We start from the raw sequence: 24,367 nt of genomic DNA on the forward strand, positions 1-24,367 counted from the left end.
TTGCATCAGTTCCAAAGACTACCAACAGACTGGTCAATGGATAATGCAAATATTCAGAGAGAATATCTTGTACAAAAAATCAAATAAATCTACGTACATCTGTACAAATAAAATTTTTATGTTGTATTATCCTATATCACATACTTCGAAAGCAGCATACTTCTACTGCCAACTGTCTAGACTGGCCTTTGTGTTAGGAATGCACCTAAGGCACTTAAAAATGTTGCCTACTAAGGCAGATTTGTAGGTGTTTGAACAGAGCAAAAAATAAAACAAAACTGTATGAGGGCTAAATTGAAAGAGATATATCTAGCAATATACATTAATGTGTTTTTGACATGCTGGACTGACCCCAGGTCAGACGGAAGCTGGTCGGATGAGGTTTGCCCTTCACTGAGAGTCTGCAGGGGCAGCCTGGTCTGTCAGGGGCGGTGGTGAACTCAGACACGGGGCTGGGGTTACTTTTCCCTTCTGCATTATAGGCAATAACCTACAATAAAAATGAACACAAATTAAGCACTGAACTTCTACTGAAATGGACTAAATGGGTGAATCTCACAAAGTCTGTCAAGAACATGTCGGGTCATATTTCATCCCAAAATCAAAATAAAATGAGCTGAATTGTCATGGAAATAACATTACAATACAAAACGTGTCAATTGGTCCAATTAATAGGCTTTCTGATCTTTAAACAAAATATATGTTCTTTGATTTTGGGATGAAAAATGACCAAACACCGTGCATGATGGGATTTCAAATCTCAAGGTCCTTTTAAACCACTTACCAAAGATTTTAAAACCAAATAAGTTCTACCAAACAGGGCCGTTTCAGACCATTCTGGCACCCTAGGTGAGATCCCTATTGGCACCCCCATCGGGGGTGGGGTGGGGTATGGCAGAGGCCTCCTCTTTGACACCATCCCAGCAGGTTGCACCTAGGCGACCGCCTAGTTCGCATATGCCTAGAAACGGCCCTGCTACCAAATGTATCTCTCACAGAAATAAAAGCCTGTGAGAGATACATTTCTCTCCCCTGACAAAAGCACAGGACAAGGAAATATTTGATGGTTCAGAAATAAACTGTAGTAATTTCAGGCTGACTGTCATCTGTCACAGTAATTAGCTGTAATTGGAGATGTGAATGCTCTCAGCAGGTAATCAGTCCCTCTCATCAGGATCCATGCAGCCGTTCTGATCATATTAATTCACTTTCGTTTTTGGAAACGCGATTATGATCAGCCCCCTTATAACCACAGTAGAGAAGAGACTGATCACATTACTCCACCTGCTTCATCTCACAGCCAACGGCAACAGGTGAGATAATAATCACTCACAGAAATCACAGAAGACAGAGCATGAAAGAAATGTAGAAAAGAGAAACAATGCAAAGAAAGCAAGAATGAGAGGAAAGAACAAAATAAAGATGAAAAGCGAAACAATGAGCGAAAAGAACAAATGAGCTAAATAGAGTAAAAGAAAGTGCAAAAGAAAGAAAGTACAACAGAGTATTGACGCTGACAACCAACCCTTGAGTCACGAGTTTGAATCCAGGGTGTGCTGAATGACTCCAGCCAGGTCTCCTAAGCAACCAAATTGGCCCGGTTGCTAGGTAGGGTAGAGTCACATGGGGTAACCTCCTTGTGGTCACTATAATGTGGTTCTTGCTCTCGGTGGAGCGCATGGGAATTTGTGTATGGATGCCGCTGAGAATAAGCGTGAAGCCTCCACACATGCTACGTTTCTGCGGTAACGCGCTCAACAAGCCACGTTATAAGATGTGCGGGCTAGCGGTCTGTAGGCAACTCTCTCGCGCTCAATGGGGCGAGTAGTAAGCTGTGCGTGGATCGTAGAGAGTAGCATGAGTCTCCACATGCTGGGAGTTAACTTTTTGTTTAGCCTCCCAATCAGCTCATGAAAACAAGATCATGAGGAATAATTACATCAAAATGTAGATTGGAATGTAGATATCTACTTCCTTCTCAACATTACTGGCCTGCCAGTGATTACCCCTCCACGTGCCAATGTTGGCACGCATGCCATAGGTTGCTCTAGTTTATCTTTGATCTTCTATCTTTCGACCATATTGTAAGTAAAGCACTTGTTTCCTCTGTGTTTCCTGAATGTTTTTGGGGTCTAACATTTAAAATGTTTTATTGTTGATATAGAGTGAAAAAGTACTCTTTGCTGCAAATGGTAGCTACTGTTGTTGTTTGGAAAACTACCTGTTGACGAAACACTATCACGCCCTCTGCTCCCTTACGTAATCGATTACTGAGTAGAGACCATCCAGCTTTTAGAGCAGGTGCTGAACAGCCTTTTTTGATGTGGAAACGGGCGGAACAGTTCGACAACCCGAATGCGAGAAAGCAAAATAGAAAGCAAGCAAGAAAGTGAGTAAGAAAGCAAAAAAGCAAGAAAGAAAGCTAGAAAGAAATCAAGCAAGCAAGCAAGATGCACCCAATAGTAGCTGGGTTAATTGTGGCTGTTGTCCTTTGGAAAACATTAAAGGAATATTTCGGGTTCAGTACAAGTTACGCTCAATCGACAGCATTTGTGGGATAATGTTGAGTACCACAAATATACATTTTGATTCGTTTCTCCTTTTCTTTAATCAAGGTGAGGCACAGTGAGGCACATACAATGAAAGTGAATGGGGGCCAATTTTTGAACATTAAAATACTCACTGTTTCAAAAGTATAGCCACAAGACAAAGGATAGGCGAGTACACATGATTTTAGTCTGATAAAATCGTTTAATAACTTTTGTGTAATGTTATAGCCAATTTTACCACTTCGTTACCATGACGATGCTTTACATTTCTGTTTAAACCCTCCAAAAATTGGCCCCATCCACTTCCATTATAAGTGCCTCACTGAAACCTTGATTTTTGTTTTTTTTAAAGGAGGGATGAGACTAAATGTATATTTGAGGTAACATTATGCCACAAATGCTGTCGACTGAGCTTAACTTGTATTGAACCCGGATTATTCCTTTAAGTGGACATCAGAAAACAGAAGCACACACAGACTCAACAGTAAGAATAACACAATCCAACTGTGATGCAAATTAGGAGACACACACAAATACAACAGACGAAACACTGTGTGTGTGTGTGTGTGTGTGTGTGTGTGTGTGTGTGTGTGTGTTCTCACCCTGAACCTGTATGTAGTGCTCCTGTGAAGGTTTCTGATGGTGTGTGAGAGCTCATCACCATCATAACTGGCCTGGAACCCATAACCCTGTACAAAACAACACAAAAATGATCAGTCACTGCATGTTGGCATGAAGCATACCTTAAATGTTCTGGTGCATGTATGTACACTATAATTTTTTTATTATTACTTTAAATGTAGGTTTAATTTCTTTTTAATTTCTTAGAGTCAAACCCAACTGGGAAAGTTTAAAACTCTTCTTATGCCGCAGTCGATAATTGCTACTCGAGTAGGTTGTCCTAAGTTTAAGGCTATTTAAAGCCCTTAAAATGTTATTAGGGCTTTGTGTTGTGTTAAACAACTGTTCTTTTTTCCGTGAAAGTGTGTAAATGTTGGTGTGCACACTTACTGAGCCCTCCTCCTCCATCTCCAGCACATAGCCGATGTCGTCCTCTCTGGGCGAGCCAGCCGGTCTGTGCCACCGCAGACATAGCCACGTGACCCCGAGCTGAACCAGCTCAGGGCTCTGAGGTGCAGCGGGCACACTGCATGACGTCATGATGGGAACGGCTTCACTGAACTCACTACACAGAGAGACACAACCAGAGGTTGCTTTAACTAAACATTTTCTGTAATTTACAGGATAAAACCAAATTTAAACATTATTGGTGAAAGGCACACATTTCTTGCTGGGTGTTGATGAAGGGGTACCTAAGCCTTACTGATGGGACAGTGGGCGTACATAACACAAAAAAGGCTGGGAAACACTGGTCTAGACAATCAAGTTTCCTCCCTCTCAGGACGTACACCTCCTTTCAGACATACAGTAGACACACACCTGACCCCCATGTCATTCTTGGCTGCCAGTCGGAAGGAGTATCTGGAAGCTGGCAAGAGCTTGGAGAGTCTGTACTGCTTCTGAGGGCCATAGAAGCACTGCTCAAACACACCAGTACCCTTCCCCTGTTCACAAATCAGAGTCCAGTGTTAACACTTTACATAGCAGGCACACATAAACTTCACCTCACGGACACTAGATCAGACACACACATAGTCCATTTGGTTTATTTTTGCATTATTTAATGATAATTAAGAATATCTCCCCCAATTCTCATTACTGTAATGTGTCCAGATGTTTCACTTTTGAGTTTGTATGCAATTCCCATTAAATTCCCATTAGTGTGACATATATGAGAATCAACCTTTTGGGACACATACCATCCATCTATCCATACATCCAAACATTTTTTCCCACTTATTCGGGTCGTGGGGGTGGCAGTCTGAGCAGGGATGTCCAGACCTCCTTCTCTCCATCCACTTCAGCCAGCTCTCCCGGGAGTATACAGAGGCATTCCCAGGCCAGCCTAGATATATCTCTCCAGCTTGTCCTGGGTCTGCCACAGTGTCTCCTGCTGGATGGACATGCCCTGACTACTTCTACAGGGTGGTGTCCGGGGGGGCAAGCTAGAAAGTCTGAGCCACATCAACTGGCGCCTTTCGATGCAGAGGAGCAGCGGCTCTACTTTAAGCCCTTCCCGAATGTGAGATATCCTTACCCTATCTCTAAGGCTGAGGCCAGACACCCTACAATCTCATCCTTTCGGTCACTACCCAAAGATTGTAACCATAGGTAATGGTAGGAACGTAGATCGACTGGTAAATCGATAGCCTTGTCTTCAGGCTCAGCTCTCTCTTCACCTCGACTGACAGGTACAATGCCAGCATAACTGCTGATGCAACACCGATCCGTCTGTCGATCTCATGCTCCATTCTCCCATCACTCGTGAATAAGACCCCAAGATACTTAAACTCCTTCACCTGTGGCAGCCACTCATCTCCAGCCTGAAGAGGGCACTCTACCCTTTTCAGATTTGGAGGTGCTGAGCCTCATTCCTGACACTTCATACAAACCGTCCCAATAAACACTGGAAGGCACTACCCAATGAAGCCAATAGGACCACATCGTCTGCATAAACCTGGGATGCAATCCTGAAGTCACAGAATTGGACCCCCTCCGCCCCTTGGTTGCACCTAGAAATTCTGTCCATAAAAATTATGAACAGAACTGGTGACAAGGGGCAACCCTGGTGGAGTCCAACATTCACTGGGAACAAGTTTGACTTACTGTTGGCAATGCAAACCAAACTCTTGCTCTGGTCATAAAGGGACATAGCAACGAGCCTGATATCCCGTACTCCTGAAACACCCCACACAGAATTCCTCTCGGGACACGGTCTTATGCCATTTCCAAGTCCACGAAGCACATGTAGACTGGTTTGGCAAACTCCCATGATCCCTCAAGTATTCTCAAGAGTTTTTTTTTTTTTTTTTTTAAGTCAGCAGAAATTAAAAGGTGGTAGAACAATTTAAATATATGAATGTTTTCGTCACGCTATACGGTAACGAGAATGACATTCTCACATTACAGTGATGAGAATTGTGGGAAAACTTGCTAAATTGTAATGAAAATAATGTTAGAGAGAAAACAAATATTAATAGTCCTAAAAATAGGCTTGTCTTAATTTTTTTCTTTAGATTTTGGGATGAAATATTACTCACACATGATCTTAAGGCTTTGAGATTCACATTGGAAATATAAACTGAATGCACAGAATAATAGCAGAGAAAAAAGTACCTCATCCCACTGAAGAATATAGCTTTGGATTTTGGAACCATTGTCACAAGGGGCCTAAGAAAAAAAGAAATAAAATGTACCACACAGTATTAAACAGTTTTAATGAGTCAGAAAATGTTTGTGTGTGAGATTGGTAAAGTGCTAATATATGTGCCCCCATACCTTCCACTGCAGGACAAGGCTGCTCTTGGTGCCGCTGGCTTTGCGTGGTGGGCTGGGGGTGTCAGGCTCAGAGCTCAGAGTGGTGAAGCTCACGGGCTCTGAAGGAACACCTTGTAAACAGTCACACATGACCCGTACCCTAAACACACATCTCTTTTTTACACACTTATAAACTCAATACACTATATAAATACAAAAAGTCAACTTAAAGGAATAGTTCAATAATAATTTAAAAAAAAATAACATTTTAATTATTAAAGACATGTTGCAGCAGGATTGCCATCGATAAGGTATAACATCACTGATTTTTAGGGGTTATTGTTGCATTAAACCTAGCACACCATTTTTTTATTTAACGGGAGCTAGAGCAGAGAGGAAGAATTTCAGTGAATAACTAAAATTTTTGTCTGTTCGTCACACCAGGCATCATATGGCTTCAGAAGACTTAGAATATGGTGCACAAGTAGGTATGGGGATTGAAAAGAATTGAACGATTTCAACTGATCTGAACAATTCCAGTTCATTAACGCATTATGCATTTTTTAACTACACTTTGTCATATGAACAACCAATCAGTAATCATTCTGATTTAAGTCTCACAATCCTTAAGTACCACTAATACAGTAACAATTCTTGATTTGTTCTGAAATATGATGAAATTAATGATTTGTGGTTCAGTCAGTGAGTCATAAATTCAGTAACTGCTCTGATAAATGCTTAAGTTCTTGATTCTCTAAAAAGAAACCGTTTATAAGAATAATTTGTTTGGGAATTGGACTACCCTGGTCAAGCTATATGTTTTTGATTTAGTAAAAAGAGCTGGTTCATAAGAGTCAATCGTTTGGAATTGGACTACCCCAGAAGCTTGGAACAGCCAACAGTTCATTCAAGAGTTCTCACTGGTTTTAAATGTTTTGCTAAATATTCTGGTGCCAACCCATGTAATGTATTGTATGTATTTAATACAATCTTAAAATCAAAGCAAAAATGTATTAGTAGTCAACAAAGAAGCTAAATCTGGAGTTAAATGATAATAAGACCTAGTTTGTGTCAAAAGTCTAGCGGCAGCATTTTGTACTGATTGTAGCTGTGTTAAAGTGCTTTGATTTAAAACTGAAAACAGTGCATTACAACAATCAAGGCTTCTCAGTATCCTTGAAATTCAAGACATTGAGTGTAACCTTTGAAATGTTTCTTAACTGATAAAAAACAAGACTGAACTCCCGGACGTGATATTCAAAATTTAAATTAGTATCAAAGTACACTCCCAAATTATTTGGGACCACAAGTTTAAGTGCTAACTCAATCTGACTTTTTTTAGAAACATGACTGATTATAACAACCTCCATTTTGTTAGTATTTAACGGAAGAAAATGGCATGCCATCCAATTTTCTATATCATCTGTACATGCTGAAGTCTGAAGAACATTTCAATTATTCAGATCATTGGGATTCAATGTTAAATGCAATCGCAGTTCATTTGCATAGCAATGAAAATTAATGCTGCATTTACGAAATCACAGAATCAAGCACTAACATATAAAGTGATTACAACATTGGCCCTAAAAGTGCTCCTTGCGGAACACCACAATTAACTTTTGAAGAGGACATCTCATCTCCAACGGGCAATACAAATTTCCTATTAGTCAAGTAAGAAACAAACCAGTCTAAAGCCAACCCAGATATTCCCAACCATCTCTTCAAAGTATCAATTAAAACTGAATGATCAACTGTATCAAAGGCAGCAGTTAAATCAAGCATCCTCTGCCATCAGTAAGTCATTTGTCACCCTAAAAAGGGCAGTTTCTGCACTGTGGTTTTCTCTAAAAACCTGATTGAAATTTCTCAAAATGGTGTTATTCTTTACTATCTCCAACAGTTTTTTGGTGAATTTTAAGGTGAATTATCCCTTTAAACAGAATGTATAAAACAAGAAAAAGTCTTGTCATAGCTTTGTTTGTTTGAAAGCCACATAATGGACACAAACCTGACATGGTAGTCTGTTGCTGGTCTTAAGTCTTGTAAGGTTGCACTCAGTTCCACTCCACTGATTTCAACAAGCAAAAAGACAAATAAATGGTTATTTTGCAAAACATACTGTAAACATTTCAAACAGTACAACTTGTTCCATTTGAGTCTAGAAGAACTGCAAATGTCATTGTGGTAACAGCCAAAGGTGAACCAGAGATGAACTTTACCCACCACTGATTTCTGCAAACCCACAACAAACCACATAAAAACAACAGTGAGTTCCTCAAGTGTACCCACACCTTCTCCACTTCCTGCCCAAACCCCCTCTCCGCAGCCTGATACTGAGCATGCGCTCACCTGTAGGTGGTCTTGTACTTCGCGTCCTTGCCGTTGTATGAGACAGAGACCTCGTAAGTGAAGCTGGGCTCTGCAGGGCTTTCCTCTCCCTCTTTCGGCTCCTTGTCACTTTCTTTCCATGATGGGGCCACCCAACTCAAACTAGCCCCTCTGGCCTGGATATCAGTCACCTGATGATGCATTGGGACAAATAGCTCTGCTTAAAATGAAGCCTAATAATGCGTTAATATTGTGACTGTAATAATGTCCCACCTGGTTTCAGAAAAAAACTAGCTTAGTGCAGGAAACTCTTTCCCAGTAATCTTTGTTAGGCATGTACTCTCATCTAAAAGATATCTATTAATTAAAAGAAATAGTTAATAAAATTACACAGAATTCAGGACACTGCTCATGTGTGACCTTTACTAGTAGGCGAACACAAAAATGTCTAGCTTTGCTTCACGCATCGTTGCGTTAGGAAATGTGTCAGAACGCAATTGTCTCAAGGTGCACTATAAAGGGCATTGAGGCCCTGGCCCACCACTGCGAAGTGCTTCTTCGCTCAAAAAAATTTTGAGTTAAAAACAGCTGAGCAATGACAAGCTGTTTGCGAACTTTCAGACACAGGCCACACCGCTGTGTGAGGCATTTTAGAGGTACATTTAAATATGAGGATGCTCAAGACCACATGTAAACATCAACTATTATGTCATTCTAACGTGTTATCAATGACTTCATGTCTCATTCTATGTGTAGAATTCACACAAGATCAGTAATGAAGCGGTTTTGACAATTCAATGATGATTTTAAGTATTATATAAGCAGTAGATAATGTGTAATTTGTCATGTTTCCATTCTACATTCATGGCGCTAATGCGCAAACACTCTAAACGTGGCCATAATATGCGCTGATTAAACTGTTATTGTAATTTTTGATGGCACTTATACTACTGCAAGGATGGGTGTATAAAGGAGTGTTAATGGGTAAAATACAGACAAAAGAATGATGATGTGTGAATTGCTTTCGGCTGCAGATGGTACATGATTGAATGGGTACTTAAAGAGTATATGAGTAGATTTGACTCCTTTTGTAGACTAATACAAAAAACATGACGTTCTTGGAAAATGTCTATGCGAATGATTGTGCAGATGTAGGTCATGTTGACTGATCTTAACCGACTAAATTGGAATTAGTTGTAGGCCACAAAGTAGTTGGAGCTCCAGGTCACACCTACCAATGACATGGCCAATGAGAGTAAGAAGGTGTTTTGCAGCTGTAAAACGTTTTCCTGAAAATTGGGGAGCTGCTACGAACCAACAAAACAAACTCAAAACGAACTAAGTCTTTTTGGACAGATTTTGTTCTAAATGAACAGTTCATTCTTCAATTTCATAGGAAGTGTGCAGGGGCCTTTAGTGTAAACGGTTTTCTTCTATGATGAGTTTTTCCATAGTAGTAGTTGACCTGAAATAGAAAACTGATCGTAGAAGATGACGGTTTACTGTAATACCTGCTATAGTGCCCCTTCTGGCAAATATGAGAATGCAACACATACTTGTGTAACATTATAAATGGACAGTTAAACTGTGTTTATAGCTACCTACTACATCTGCCACAGTACCACAAGAACACACGTTGAGTATGTCAACTGCAAGCTTGACGTTCATTGATAAAACATTCATGACTGCGTTTGTGTCCATCCATGGAGAACATCTTTGTTCAAAACCTTGTCGAGCTAGTTCGGCAAAGTTAGTAAAATGAAAATATAAAATTTTTGTCAAATTTCTAGTATGTTACAAAGGCAAACACAAACAAACATACGGACTGGGGTGCTACACGGAGTAACTTTTTTTAGTCAGCTGACTAGGTGGCCTTCTATGACCAATCTCACTTAATGTTATGGCAATGTTGACACAACATTTTCTACATACACTGAAATGTTTTGGGATACATAGCAGATCATGTTGGTTGACATTTTTGTGTAGCTTTACTATCTTTTTCGCATGGCTCTTTAAAGGAGATGAATTTAGGAATGCTTCTGTAACAAAGCACACGAAAATAAACAAATACACTGCTTTCAATTACACATTTTGTAAGACTTTAAAAAAAATTGTAGGTCCAAGTATACATTAATATTCAGATACAAGTCTGATTGGAGTGTGGTGGACATGACCCTAAACGATATCAATTATACAGAGCCTTTCAGACAATCCGTCGACTTGTCGATCTTGAAAATATAGAAGCTTGCACATTGATTTCCACTTCAAGTGAGAAAAACAAAATTATTCCCAAAGAGAGAGACACACAAAAAAAAGTGTTTAAATGAGTGAAAATTGAGTAACAAGATGTGCGTTCATTCAACTCGATTAACCCAACAAATGGAAATTATCTGATTTAGTGGGACACATTTTGTTTTGTCCAACTCACTTTAGCGAGGTTAATTGATCCCAGGGGCTAATTGGCTATATATTTAACCACACACACATTTTCATGTGGAAACTGCACATGTCTTCTTGTTTCGTGTCAATGGAAAGATTGGGTATATTTTAATGACATGAGGCGCTACCCCCGCAGAACAAAAGAGAACTCCTGTTATGCAAGAAGGATTTTTTTTAGCTTTTTTCCCAGTTGAGAAGCAAGTGTCTCCTTTAGTTATGGATGCATGTACCTTTTGGGTTTTCCACCAAGAATAGCTCAAGTTAGGGCGCATTAGTAGGCCAAAAGTGACTTGAAAAGAATTATTTATCTGTGCCTCAAGCGGCACAAATCTCTCCTCTACACTAGCTAACTTCTGTTTTTCTCTGTTCAGTGGAAATAATCAGTCCTATTTTCGATGGCACTGATTTCCACAAATCTGTCTGATATACCCTATTAATTATTCTGACAAGGAAAAAACATTTGACAAAAATAATGAAGTTAATTGATCCACAAACTCAACACACTTTAGGAATATTAAATAGAATGTCCTTTCCTTGGTTAAAATACTAATTGAACTAAAAAAACTGCTAAATTGAGTTTTGGTATTTTTTAAATATATTTGTTGTTATCTTATCATTTATTGTTGTCTATTTATTAATGATAAGGTAAGTTATTTTGGGACAAGGAAACTAATCCCAATCAATTGTTCCAAAGTGGAAACGTTATTTTAAAATGCTGGTAACCATTAACATAGTAATTTCATCATTAAGACTAAAGTGTCTCACACACTATATTTTCAAAATTACACCACTTCCTGTTGCCCAAAAAAAGAAGCTTCTTTTCTTCTAGTTGAACATGATGGAGCATGTTGGATTGCTTATTTTCGCACATTTTTGTGAGACATGTCGCTTTTTTTGACTTTGATATTCCAGAGCTGAGCCTGTATTCACAAAGATGTTTATCTTACCACTAGGAGTTCCTAGCCAAGAGTTTCTGCTTCAAACCGATTCACAAAACCACTAAGAGCATGTTTTTACAATGGAATAGCGGGAAATCTTAAGGTAAGAGTAAAAGTGGAGTTGACCTCATTGCTATGGATGACGGCTTCCTTAAACCGTCCATAAGGACTGGTAGATAAGGACTGCAATTTGTCAGCAAATTCATTACAGACTGACAACGCAAGTACATACAGTATGTTGGTTCAAAAATAATAAAGTGAATTTAATACACAAAGCTAAATATAGTCATATACGCCAATGGCTAATTTGTCTGTTCTATTCAGTAGCGGATATTTAAATCAGCTTTTAAAAAGACAAGCATAAAATAGCTATGAATTATACAAAATCCACACCAAAGAAAGTGGACGCAAGAGCAACTGAAGAGAAACTTGCAGGCGGCATCACCATTAAAGAGAAAAAGGAAGCATGGGAATATGTTTCTACATCAATGCAGCATTTTCTTTGATTTCACAAAATATCGAGGAGTGTGACAAAAGGTGGTTCTCTCTTCGAAGATCGAAGACTTTAAGTGACAAACATCTGCCACAGGTAATTGGTTCATTCGTAGTGTAGAATTTAAATTAAATACAGCAAATATATATTTTTTTCCACTATCGTTTGATGTAGCTGGTTTATACTAAATTAATTTAGATTTATCCCACATTGACTATATGAACTTCAAGATTCTTCACCACAAATAGTGGATACCTTGTTAAAACGTCAATGTCATGACAATACTCTAAAACAATGATGTTGTCTGACGTCAGCAGCCATGCTCTTTTGCTCATGATCGTTTGCTATTCACTTTAAGGGATTTAGGAGTCCTCAGGATGACTTCTATGTTGGTTTAGGAGCTTCTTTTAACTTTAAATGCTCGATGAATTACCCTTAGATAAAACATTTACAAATTCTGTAAGTATGAGTGACACAACCATAATCTTTAAGTGTTGCTTGTAAATTTCTGATCTAATAGCTATTTGTAATCTTAAGATTTTTTGTGAATATGGACCCAGGTCGCTTGTTTCTATTGCGAGATCTGGCAACACTGCAATGGTATATCACCCACCCTTACCACAGAGTATTTAAAAAGATCATTATTAATCATTCTTTTATTGCCTTCTTACCAGTTACCAATTGTAAAGGAAGCCGCAGGGCGCGGGAGCCAGTATGAAAGAAAAGTTATCCCTTCACATAAAATAAATGACACACATCACCTGAGTGAAATGGGAAGAGCTCTCTAGATACAGCTAAAAGCAGTGTAGCAAGAAAAAACCCCAATAATGCCAGATCCCAGCACACTGCTAGAGACACAAGAGCAATTTAGTTTCTCTATGGATCAAATCAAACTTTGCCTTAATGACCCCTTACAGACAGCCATTACGGTCATCTTGTGGGGACTGTAATCATGTGAGGATGTAGAGTTTTAAAGGCGTGGAAATTTGGTCATTAAGGAAACTGTCGAAGCAGCATGAACCCAACTGTCCTTCAGAAAGTGCTTTCTCAGTATGTAGAGCGTTAAATTAATAAAGTATAGTATAAGAAACTATAAAGAATAATATGGCATATCCATAGGACCTATGGGCTGGTGTGTACGCATTTCTTTTTTATTTCTGTATTGACTGAATTTGATCATTTCAATTCGTAGCAAGAAAAGGAACCATTCAATCTAGTATTCGTTTTGGAATTAGACTTTCGTTAAAAACTAGAAACATTTCTGGCAACTAATATGCTAGATATAATTGCACAATTAATAATAGGAGTTATTTATTCATTCCTGAGGCACTTCTTCATAAAATTACACAAAAATAACTAATGGCAGATGGATATTTATTGTCTGTATCAGGGACTAAAAGCGTATGTTTTTAATTTCGGTTCATTCTGAGCGAAAACTGCATTTCGTTTTTTGTTCGGTTCAGAAGTTCCGCAGTCTCCTTTCCAAAAGGTTACCGGTTAGAACAAACTAAAAGAATGGTTAATAATGTTCTTTTTTAAATAACAGTACTCATGCTAAGAGGTGGATGAAATATCAATACAGTTAATTAACAGTTAAATATCATTTTAATTACAGATCTACTTCTCAGTCAAAACTCAACAGCATCAAATCTGTATTAATGCATCATATCTAACAATAAATCAGTGAAGATTTGGAAACAACTGAGAAATGTTCTTTTTACTTCAATAATGTGTTCCTTGTATCTGGATTAGCCGTGCATGAATATGTATTAATTATACATAGTTGTTAAAAAGGTCTTCATTCAAAGAATGTGACGTCCACAATGGGGAATTAGGCAAAAAAATTGTGATGAAGCAATTTCATACAGGATCAAAGCACATTTCATTTTTAAAGAAAACAGGAAGTGGTGTAGTTGAAGAAAAAAGTACTTAATTTAACCTTTGGCTTCATGAAAAAATTATCGGAATGAAATCAAGCGTTTATAACGGTTACCAGTATATAAAAAAAAAGTTTTTCACTCTGGAACATTTAAAACTGCCAGGTGACACATTTTTACCGATATTTCAATTTCTCTTTTCTTCCTTTAATATGGAAATAATGCTAACATGATGCAGATTATGAAGTTGACAATAAATGCAAAAAGACATCCAATAAGCAACTAATGTACTACATACACAGACAATCATAATGACAATAAGTGCCAATAAAATGGGTGACGCATCAATCTGATTTGCTCATCTGAGTGGAATCCATTGGTAATCCGTACAGGAATTTCTGACTAATTCTATGAGGATCTTGTTAAAATGACAAAGGCAACATTATCACTAATATATTTGTTTGGAAACCAATTAATTTTGGTACCTTTACGCCTCTCATCCACCCGGGAACGGATCTTTCCTCCACCAAAAAATGGGGCATTTCGAGAACACTCCATTACCGCACATTTTGCAATTAGATGATGTTAGGAAACTGACATTTTTTTAAAAACAAAAATGATTACCATAGTGTGGATGTGGCCTAACCACTGATATATAATTTAGAACTGGATTGCTCATGACGTCATATCAGTGAAGCCACTGTGCCACAAAATTGACAAAGTCTACGATAACTCAGATGGTTGGTGCTGTTTTGGTTGCACGAGGGTGTCCTACATCATCGGCGAACAGATCAGATGAATGTAAACAAGTTCAATGAAACTGATGTAAGATACAAACAGACATTTGGGCAGTTTTAACTGTTCATGGGGTGGATGGCCAGAGGGAAAAAACTGTTCCTGTGCCTGGCTGTTCTGGTGATCAGTGCTCTGTAGTGCCAGCCAGAGGGCAACAGTTCGAAAAAGATCTATGCTGGGTGAATAGGGTCAAGAGTGATTTTACCAGCCCTTTTCATTACTCTGGATGTGTACAGTTCTAGCAGGAAGGGGTAGAGGAGTACCAATAATCCTCTCAGCAGTCCAAACCATCCTTTGTAGTCTTTTGACATTTACACCTCTCATCCACAATGGAATGGTGTTTACCTCCACCACAAACGCTGTCTAGTACCGCATATTTTGTAAAACAATGTTTTCAAATGAAAATGGCTAAGCGCGTACGTGGCCTAAAATTGCGGGCAATGCCACACCAAAATACACCATATGGAAAAGATAAAGAATGTCATAGCATATATTTCCTTACCACTGGCTTGCAGATGGAGTTTAATCGTTCCTGAAGAGCTTTGGCCTCTTCATCCAGTTCTTCAGAATAAAAAAAAAAAAGAGAGAAAAATGTAGTCAAGTCAACTCCCTTAATGATAGATTAATGAAGATGCATCACACTGGTTAAATCACATCTATCACATATAAGAGGCATTTCATTTCCATTAATGGATTAATAGAAATGCCAGCTAAGTTTAGACCAGCGTACAGTAGCCGCTGCAGAGTTTATTCAGGCTGAGTTAGTTAGCACAGATAAATGACTGAGTCAGTGCTAGGATAATTACAGCTAATGTTATCTGCAGCAGCCTAAAGCTCAAAGAGCTAATGAGGAAAGAGACAAGCTGCAAAGCCGGTTTAGGCTGTGGCCAGAGAGTGGGGCCCGTCCCTAGAGCAGTGTTACTGATCCAGATGGGCTCCTGGATCATTTGTACCTCAAACTGAGGGATGATACTCATTATGATGGGACTAAATAGGAAGTTGATGTCTACTAATGCTGATAGCTAATTCCTAATAGACTGGTTTAAAAACCACTGACTGTACACAAAAGTAAATGGCTGTTAAAAAATTGAGGGAGAGATGAGTATTTTTTTCATTTACATTTTTTTTTTTTTCTTTTAATCAGATGTATTAGGAGATCTGTTAATAGACATGCTTTATTATAAAGGTTTCAAAAAACATTTCTACCTCCCTCCCTACCTCCAGACTCTGCCTCCTTCCCTCTCGCTGGCGGGCTTTTGCCCAGGCTGGTGACAGTAGTGGTGGGCTCTGTCTGCTCCTCTGTGCCCTTACACCCTAGCCCGTTCTGGATATCCCCTTCTGTGGGCGGCATCCCCAGGTTCTTCTGTGGGGAGGGAGGGGGGCTGTCTTTGGAGGGGGCCAGACCTCCACCAACTCCTCCACCCACCCCCTGTCTCTCCTTCAGCTTCTTCTGCAGGCGCTCGTAGGTTTTGCTAGCCCTTTCATCCCTGTGAGAAAATGCTGCACGTCCATGTGGTGGGTGAGTATCTGTGGAAATTGGAGAGAGGCAGAGAGAGACATAATATTTGTTATTAATTTATTACACAAGTAATTATGAACATAATATTTGTAAAAATGTAATGACATCTTGTAACTTGGTTGCTTTTTTAAACTTTTATAAAAAAAGGAAATTTCAAGGTTTAATACAACTTATGTCGTTATTACAGAAAACAATACATTTTTATGTGTGCATTCCGATGAGCCCAAACAATAACTTTGGCTCAACCAATGCGGTGAGTTCGGGGTGGGACTATAGTTTTGTTCTATCAAAAGGCAGACGATGAGTGTTTGGGAAACTTGATTGAAAAGTTTTGAAATTCTGGTGTTTTGCAACACGCTTTGAGCAATGAATATCCATAACTGAATATCAGTTTCAGAGATTGAACTAACAAAGAGCAATTTTTAACCAATTCAATACTTCAGAGTTGACATAAGTAGAAAAAGTAATAGTTTATAATAACTATGCATAAGAGATATATGGAGATGCCTGTACTAGAATGTAAACCCATGCTGTTTGGGATTATCAAGGAAAACAAAGACAAGGAATGTATTATAATCTGCATTATTATTCTGGCTAATTTCGTTACACACAAAGCTAAATTTATGAAAAAGTAGATTTGTCTTTAAGTTGAAATTGAAATGTATGAAAAAGAGGAGTGCCATAAAATTATTACATTTATTAGAAAGTCTTGGAATGATCTAGTTTACAAAAACAGGTATTCTATTTTAACTTAAATTCATAAATTTATTTCCTCTACCATTATGTTGATGTCAGCTCATATATACAGTAAACTGTATATATATATATATATATATATATATATATATATATATATATATATATATATATATATATATATATATATATATTCTCTTTCACGTTGTCATTATGGGGTATTGTTCATAGAATTTTGAGGAAAATAATGCATTTAATCAATTTTGGAATAAGGCTGTAACATAACAAAATGTGGAAAAAGTTAAGTGCTGTGAATACTGTGAGAGTGTGTGTGTGTGTGTGTGTGTGTGTGTGTGTGTGTGTGTGTGTGTACATGTGTATATATATATATATTATACACACTCTCACCTAAAGGATTATTAGGAACACCTGTTCAATTTTTCATTAATGCAATTATCTAATCAACCAATCACATGGCAGTTGCTTCAATGCATTTAGGGGTGTGGTCCTGGTCAAGACAATCTCCTGAACTCCAAACTGAATGTCAGAATAGGAAAGAAGTTGATTTAAGCAATTTTGAGCGTGGCATGGTTGTTGGTGCCAGACGGGCCGGTCTGAGTATTTAACAATCTGCTCAGTTACTGGGATTTTCACGCACAACCATTTCTAGGGTTTACAAAGAATGGTGTGAAAAGGGAAAAACATCCAGTATGCGGCAGTCCTGTGGGCGAAAATGCCTTGTTGATGCTAGAGGTCAGAGGAGAATGGGCCGACTGATTCAAGCTGATAGAAGAGCAACTTTGCCTGAAATAACCACTCGTTACAACCGAGGTATGCAGCAAAGCATTTGTGAAGCCACAACACGCACAACCTTGAGGCGGATGGGCTACAACAGCAGAAGACCCCACCGGTACCACTCATCTCCACTACAAATAGCAAAAAGAGGCTACAATTTGCAAGAGCTCACCAAAATTGGACAGTTGAAGACTGGAAAAATGTTGCCTGGTCTGATGAGTCTCGATTTCTGTTGAGACATTCAGATGGTAGAGTCAGAATTTGGAGTAAACAGAATGAGAACATGGATCCATCATGCCTTGTTACCACTGTGCAGGCTGGTGGTGGTGGTGTAATGGTGTGTGGGATGTTTTCTTGGCACACTTTAGGCCCCTTAGTGCCAATTGGGCATCGTTTAAATGCCACGGCCTACCTGAGCATTGTTTCTGACCATGTCCATCCCTTTATGGCCACCATGTACCCATCCTCTGATGGCTACTTCCAGCAGGATAATGCACCATGTCACAAAGCTTGAATCATTTCAAAATGGTTTCTTGAACATGACAATGAGTTCACTGTACTAAAATGGCCCCCACAGTCACCAGATCTCAACCCAATAGAGCATCTTTGGGATGTGGTGGAACGGGAGCTTCGTGCCCTGGATGTGCATCCCACAAATCTCCATCAACTGCAAGATGCTATCCTATCAATATGGGCCAACATTTCTAAAGAATGCTTTCAGCACCTTGTTGAATCAATGCCACGTAAAATTAAGGCAGTTCTGAAGGCTAAAGGGGGTCAAACACAGTATTAGTATGGTGTTCCTAATAATCCTTTAGTTGAGTGTATATATATTTATTCTCCTTCTGGCATGAATTCTTTCTTTAATGTATATAAATGTATAAAGAATTTCTTAATTGACAATTAATTTATCCCTTCTTAATCTTTTTAAAAACACTTCTTTCCTACTGGTTTGCATCTTACTAAAATTGTTGTTAACTATGAAAAATCATTATCAAACTGATTATATATGAATTTATTAAATGATAATAAATTATTTGATATAGTGAATATAATCTTATTTGTATTTAGCCAATTTATGTATTAATAATATAGGAACATTCTTTTTAATGAATCAATTCACAACAAACAAATGCTTTACAATTTATTTATACTGTATAGTGTTTCCAAAAAGGAAAACCTGTTTAAATTATTTGAGTCAATAGGAAGAATCAATTTCCATCCTAACAGTAAGTGTATATGTGTAAACTGACCCTGCTCTGAGTAGATGGTGGTGTGTGCTGGGTGGTACTGGGAGATGTACTGTGCGCTCATGTCACCGGTTCCTCCAGCCATGCCTGAGTATAGGTGAGGGGGATGGTGCATGATGTGTGGGTGGGGGATGAAGGCCTGCAGGTGGGCGTGGGGCGGTGGAGGGTGCGGGTGGTGAAGCGGCGAATGGCCCCCCGGATGAAACTCCGTTTGAGGTAAGACCAAAACACGCCTCACTCCGTTCTCCTCAATGATCTGCAGAGAGAGAGAAAGAGAGAGGAAGAGAGAGAGTTACCTTTCGAAACCTGTTTCACACCTCACAAGACAAGCCGCCTTGTCACCCCTACTGTCATCCTAAGTATGGTGCGTTCAAACATGACTTATTCATGTCTTAAATGGACAGATGAGACAGATAAATGGTTCACTTAAATCTGTCTGTCCAATGAAAACGTTCACAGAGCTTACTGTTGCAATACATTCTGGGATTACTTTATCTGGGTACGATAAAAGTGATGCTGCCAACTGGGTTCCAGGAATTTTGAATTAAGATGAAGCTGTGTCAAGTTAAAAATAATAGAATTTCTTTTTACTTAAAAAATGCATCTAAAGCCTCTGTTCCATTGCGCTATGCTCTATCAAGCTGTTTTTTAACACAAGAGTGCATCCTGTGTGAACACCCCTTAAAGTCAGTATAATTTTGCTGACAACTGTTTGGAACTAGAGGTCGGCCTATAGTGAATTTTGCTAATACCGATAAGTTTGTGAAAAATGCAGACAACCGATTAATTGGCCGATAGTTTTTAAAATCGATTTATTGAATGTTGTTATGAAACATGGGTCAAAGGATGAAACAAAAAATTACACATGAATACAAAAATTAACTGAAGGATTTGTTAACAAAAAAATAAAGGTACCGTAAAAGCAGAAAATCGATAGTCCCAAAAAGCAACTATAGGTACCGATTAATCGGTAAAACCGATATATCGGTCAAACTGTATTTGGAACAGCCTTCATGTCGGGAGCTTGTCTATGATGCCTAAAATACTGTTATGAATGCAGCTTACTTGTTTTGAAAACAGCTAAAGAGTGATATAACTTACACTGGAAATTATATCTTCATAGCAATATAATCTAAAATAACTTGAGTACAAAACAGTGACATGAGGACTCACCTGTTGAACGTATCCAGGAGGCACATAGATTTGAGGCACTGAACCATTTGGGGACATCATGGGAACCTGAGCAGGACCTGTAGAAGAAACATTATGAACAATAAAATATATAACATTTACAACGTTACAAGCATACAACATGAAATGCTCTGAGATACACTGCTGGTCTGAATCTTAAAATAATGGCAAAATCATGGAAACTTCAAAATCTCTTCAATTAAACATAAAACTGCATTCGCAACACATTATGGACCATATTTTTAGAGTGCTATGCCTTAAACGTAACACTATCCGGTACGTCATATGTACTAAGTCAGTGTGCAAGGCCATGAAGTTTTGAAATTTTCATGCAAGCATGTGCTACGTCTAGGAGCAAGTGGGTTTGTGTAAGTGGATTGGCAAAATCTGGTGTGCAAAGCGCTAATGGGCTGGGTCAAGTGTAATTTAATTCTGAGGTTCTTCTCCGGTTATTGCACCATCCTATATTCCATTCCCTGTCAAGCAAAGTCGATGTAAAGGAAGGCAGCCCATTCAAAAGAATTTGGTAATGTAAATGGGCTGATATTATTAATCATATTGATGAACTGACACACAAATCATGGTTAGTAATAAAAGTGCTCGGTAGCTCTTTGATATCATCTGCTGGTGGAATCCTCAAATCCCCAATTAAGTTTAGACTTTGCGCTGAGAACAGAGGTGCTTCTTAAATGTTTTAGCGCAATTACCTATTTCTAAGGAAAATAGCAAATCGCACTGTGTGGCACTTCATTAACATACAATACGCCCTCAGTTTGTGCGCATACACTCACAGATAGCACAAACACTCCCTCCTACGCCCACTTGCACCTAGCACGGTAGCGAAAAAAAGAGACCTATATTTCCAGAATGTGTAATGTTCTGAATGTGATTCAGAGTGATACTAAATATTCAACGAAGAAGAAAATGTTGGCCACGACTTCATTTTAACCATTTCGAGTCAGTTGGAAAGCAAACAGTGGGTGTTCAGCACCCGAATGTATGTTAACAGTGAACCGTGAAGAAATACTACCCTCCTAAAACACAACTGGGATCCACTTTTAATGAAGTTTTTTGAGAGGGTATGTAGGCTGAAGGTCAAATTGTCCATTATTAAATTAACCAACATTAAATTACAGTTTTACTCATTTTGTTTGACTTCACTTCTTTTGGCAAGATTTTTAAGGGCTATATTACATACAAAACTATGCTAATGCAATGGTTTAATAGCCATTTGGATATTGGTTAACATTTCCCCACCGGAACACCTCTTATCTATTGGTTGCGAACAAGGCGATGTTGGCCAAAAGGAAAAAGTAGGCTAATTTCAGTTAATACATGTTTGCTGAAAGATTATGTAGACATTTTTTTTTCCTTTAGAATAAAGTGCACTGACAAGTAAAAAATAAGTGTATAAACGTGTTTTACCAAACTAAATAAGGTCGATTTTGATTTCATGTTGACTTACAGTAAAGCAATGAAGAAAATCTGTAGTTTGTGGTCTTATGTATCGCTGTGTGCAGAACGGAGAGAGATTTTCAGTTTTTGGCCCATATGTTGATCAGCATATCTAGTATGTGAATGCAAACAACTGCTGACATTTACTTAGCTGGGTAAAGGAACACACTGAGCTGAATGTGTGTTGATAAAACTGCATCAGTGCAAGTTCTGGCAGTGGCTTGTTTGTGCAGGGAATAACTGCGACTCAGCAAAGCCTGTTACAGATCCGCTCTTTAAAGCATTTCCCCGATATGTCACTTTCACTTTCAGAAAAGAGTGGAAAAGCTTGTTCAAGCTGCATGATGCAAAGGACAGCAAATAAGCACGCTCGTAAATGTAAAAGGACACTTGTTAAAACAGACCTTCCTCCTGCTGTGCAGATGTAGTACTTTTGCTCATAGTGAAGAGAAAAAATAACAGTCCTCTGCTATGAATACACAAGCGGATTTGTGTATTTGTCTTTGCTCATCTGTAGTGCAAAGGTTCATGCAAAGTATTCAGTCAAAAGGTAAAAGTCCAACTCGGCACTACAACTACAGACAGGCGAAAAGTTCAGAGACCTCTACGGTAAAAAAAGAAAGAAAACACGCATACAGTTAAGAGCGGTGGCCTCATAGTCAGTGCAAGGGCTCTGATATTTTGAGCTGTCACTGAAGGGTGTGACCCAAGATGGCACACCTATTCACTGTATCATTCACCGTTTATGTGAATATCTGATACTGCATGCAAAAATGGCAAGATCTGGCCAGAATATCCAGTTCCAATTAGGGTTGGGCGATAGTATATTTACTATATATTAGAGTTGCGGCGTAGTTCCGTTACTAACTTAACTATATTTTTTTGTAGCGTGACAGTAGATCAGTTATATTAGAAATAAATGTAGCTTTTCTAGTATTGCGCTACACTTTCCAGCGAGTAGCAGTGATTCACTGACAGCCTTGGAGGGGTCGTGGGTGTTGAGGTCACACATTTAATGGTTCTCTTTGGTCCTTTAAAGGTAATGGTGTATAGTAAAGGTATTTAATGCAATACTTTTCTGAATAAAGGCTTGAAATGCGATAAAGGCCCAAAATTGTATGGTTTTTGGTTTTAAAAGATGCATGTATTTTTAAAGTTCACACAGTAGAAGACAAACACGGTGCCTGCAAGGCTAGCAATTTGCTTGTTTCAGTCATCTTCTATTTAATTTTTGTGCCATCTCTAAGAAAAGATGATATCATTTGAATTTCTTTTCATCACTGATTTATCTGTAAATGACATGACTGTGTCAGCTGGCTAGCAAAATGTACACCAAATTATTTACTGCCCTCAAGTTGTCCCTCATTGCTTTTTCCACCCAGTAGAATTTTAACACAATCCTCAAGAATACTAACGCTGCTCTGTTCCATAAAAAAAACAATTCATATTTACCTCAACATTCAAGGTCCAAAGAGAAAAAAGAAATAATTATAAAATATAATAAAAGTAGTCCATACAATACATTGCTGTTGTGTGCCCCAGACAGCTTGGAATATAGTGCATGGACTACTGGTATGATGTCTTTATACTGAACCTTTAATAGTGCTTTATAGTATTTGTCCTTTATGAAGCTTGACAGCTCCTGCTCACTATAAACTGTTATTCTATGGAACAGAGCTTCTTAAAATATCAATTTTTATGTTCCAAGTAAAAGTAACAACATAAGGGTGAGTAAAAGTACATTTTCCATTTTTAGGTGAACTACTCCTTTAACTGGTGGCTCATTTTTTTGAGCACAGACCTGACACATCCTTCTTTTAGAAGAAGACTCTTAGGAAATGCTGTACAAAATTCAGAATAAAGACAGAAGAAATAAAGAAATTGTTTATAAAATCTTAAATTATTACCTAATAATATTTGCATTAAGAATATATGAGACTGTCCTTGCCAAAACCTAAAAGCAAAATAGAAATCACAAGTCACAGGTCTCACCATTTTCTAGTTCTGATCTGGGTGATGACGCTCTACTTTGCTTTTGATTTTTTTTATAGATACGTTTCTGTCAAGAGAATTTTCTATAAAGCCTGATTAGCTGAAAACTGCTCGGTTAATGTTTTCACAGTCACAATAATGAATGACATAAAAATCATGTACTGTACATGACATTTTCAATTCAAAACAGCAAGTTTCACCAAATGGTAAATAGCTTGCACCCATGGAAATTAATGTCAGTCGGTACAACATTTCAATCATAAAACAAAGGTCAAATATTGCATGTTTAGTTAGATACTTACATCTCACATAACAAAAAAACACTGTCAACCTGAACTGCTTGCAGATGTGTGGCGCTGAGATATCTTAAACTTAAGTCCCTCCATCGATTTTATTCGATTGATCTCATATGATATTGACGAGCGGTGTTAGACTAAGAGCGCAGTAAAAATGAAACTTTTCTTGAACCATAATGCTATTGTCAACTTAATGACTATTAGACAGCGGTGCATAATGGACTGCAGCAGAACAGCAACAAGGATATCAATTATTGGGGAAAACAATCTGGCCATATCTGATTATTGGGGGGGGACATGTCCCCCTCAAAGTATATTGTGGTTACGGCCCTGGTAGTAACATACATATACACACACAATCTTAAAAATGTTGACT

The 24,367-nt window shown here is 38.3% G+C and overlaps 1 protein-coding gene across 5 annotated transcripts in view; it reads right to left on the reverse strand.

Moving 5' to 3' along the window:
- LOC127631475 (fibronectin type-III domain-containing protein 3a-like) overlaps positions 1–24,367 on the reverse strand; it is a 123,501-nt gene that overhangs the window by 23,541 nt on the left and 75,593 nt on the right. For all 5 annotated transcript variants that reach the window (XM_052109601.1, XM_052109604.1, XM_052109602.1 and 2 more), the window contains 12 exons: positions 20,231–20,307; positions 19,061–19,313; positions 16,016–16,324; positions 15,300–15,358; positions 8,277–8,446; positions 7,936–7,995; positions 5,949–6,087; positions 5,787–5,840; positions 3,990–4,114; positions 3,561–3,735; positions 3,152–3,238; positions 352–490 (listed from right to left, as the gene is read on the reverse strand). In XM_052109601.1, coding sequence (XP_051965561.1) covers positions 352–490; positions 3,152–3,238; positions 3,561–3,735; positions 3,990–4,114; positions 5,787–5,840; positions 5,949–6,087; positions 7,936–7,995; positions 8,277–8,446; positions 15,300–15,358; positions 16,016–16,324; positions 19,061–19,313; positions 20,231–20,307 — 1,647 coding nt within the window. The remainder of the gene's footprint in view (positions 1–351; positions 491–3,151; positions 3,239–3,560; positions 3,736–3,989; positions 4,115–5,786; positions 5,841–5,948; positions 6,088–7,935; positions 7,996–8,276; positions 8,447–15,299; positions 15,359–16,015; positions 16,325–19,060; positions 19,314–20,230; positions 20,308–24,367) is intronic.

The sequence above is a fragment of the Xyrauchen texanus genome, chromosome 38 (assembly GCF_025860055.1).
Source record: "Xyrauchen texanus isolate HMW12.3.18 chromosome 38, RBS_HiC_50CHRs, whole genome shotgun sequence".
NCBI classification, from domain to species: domain Eukaryota; kingdom Metazoa; phylum Chordata; class Actinopteri; order Cypriniformes; family Catostomidae; genus Xyrauchen; species Xyrauchen texanus.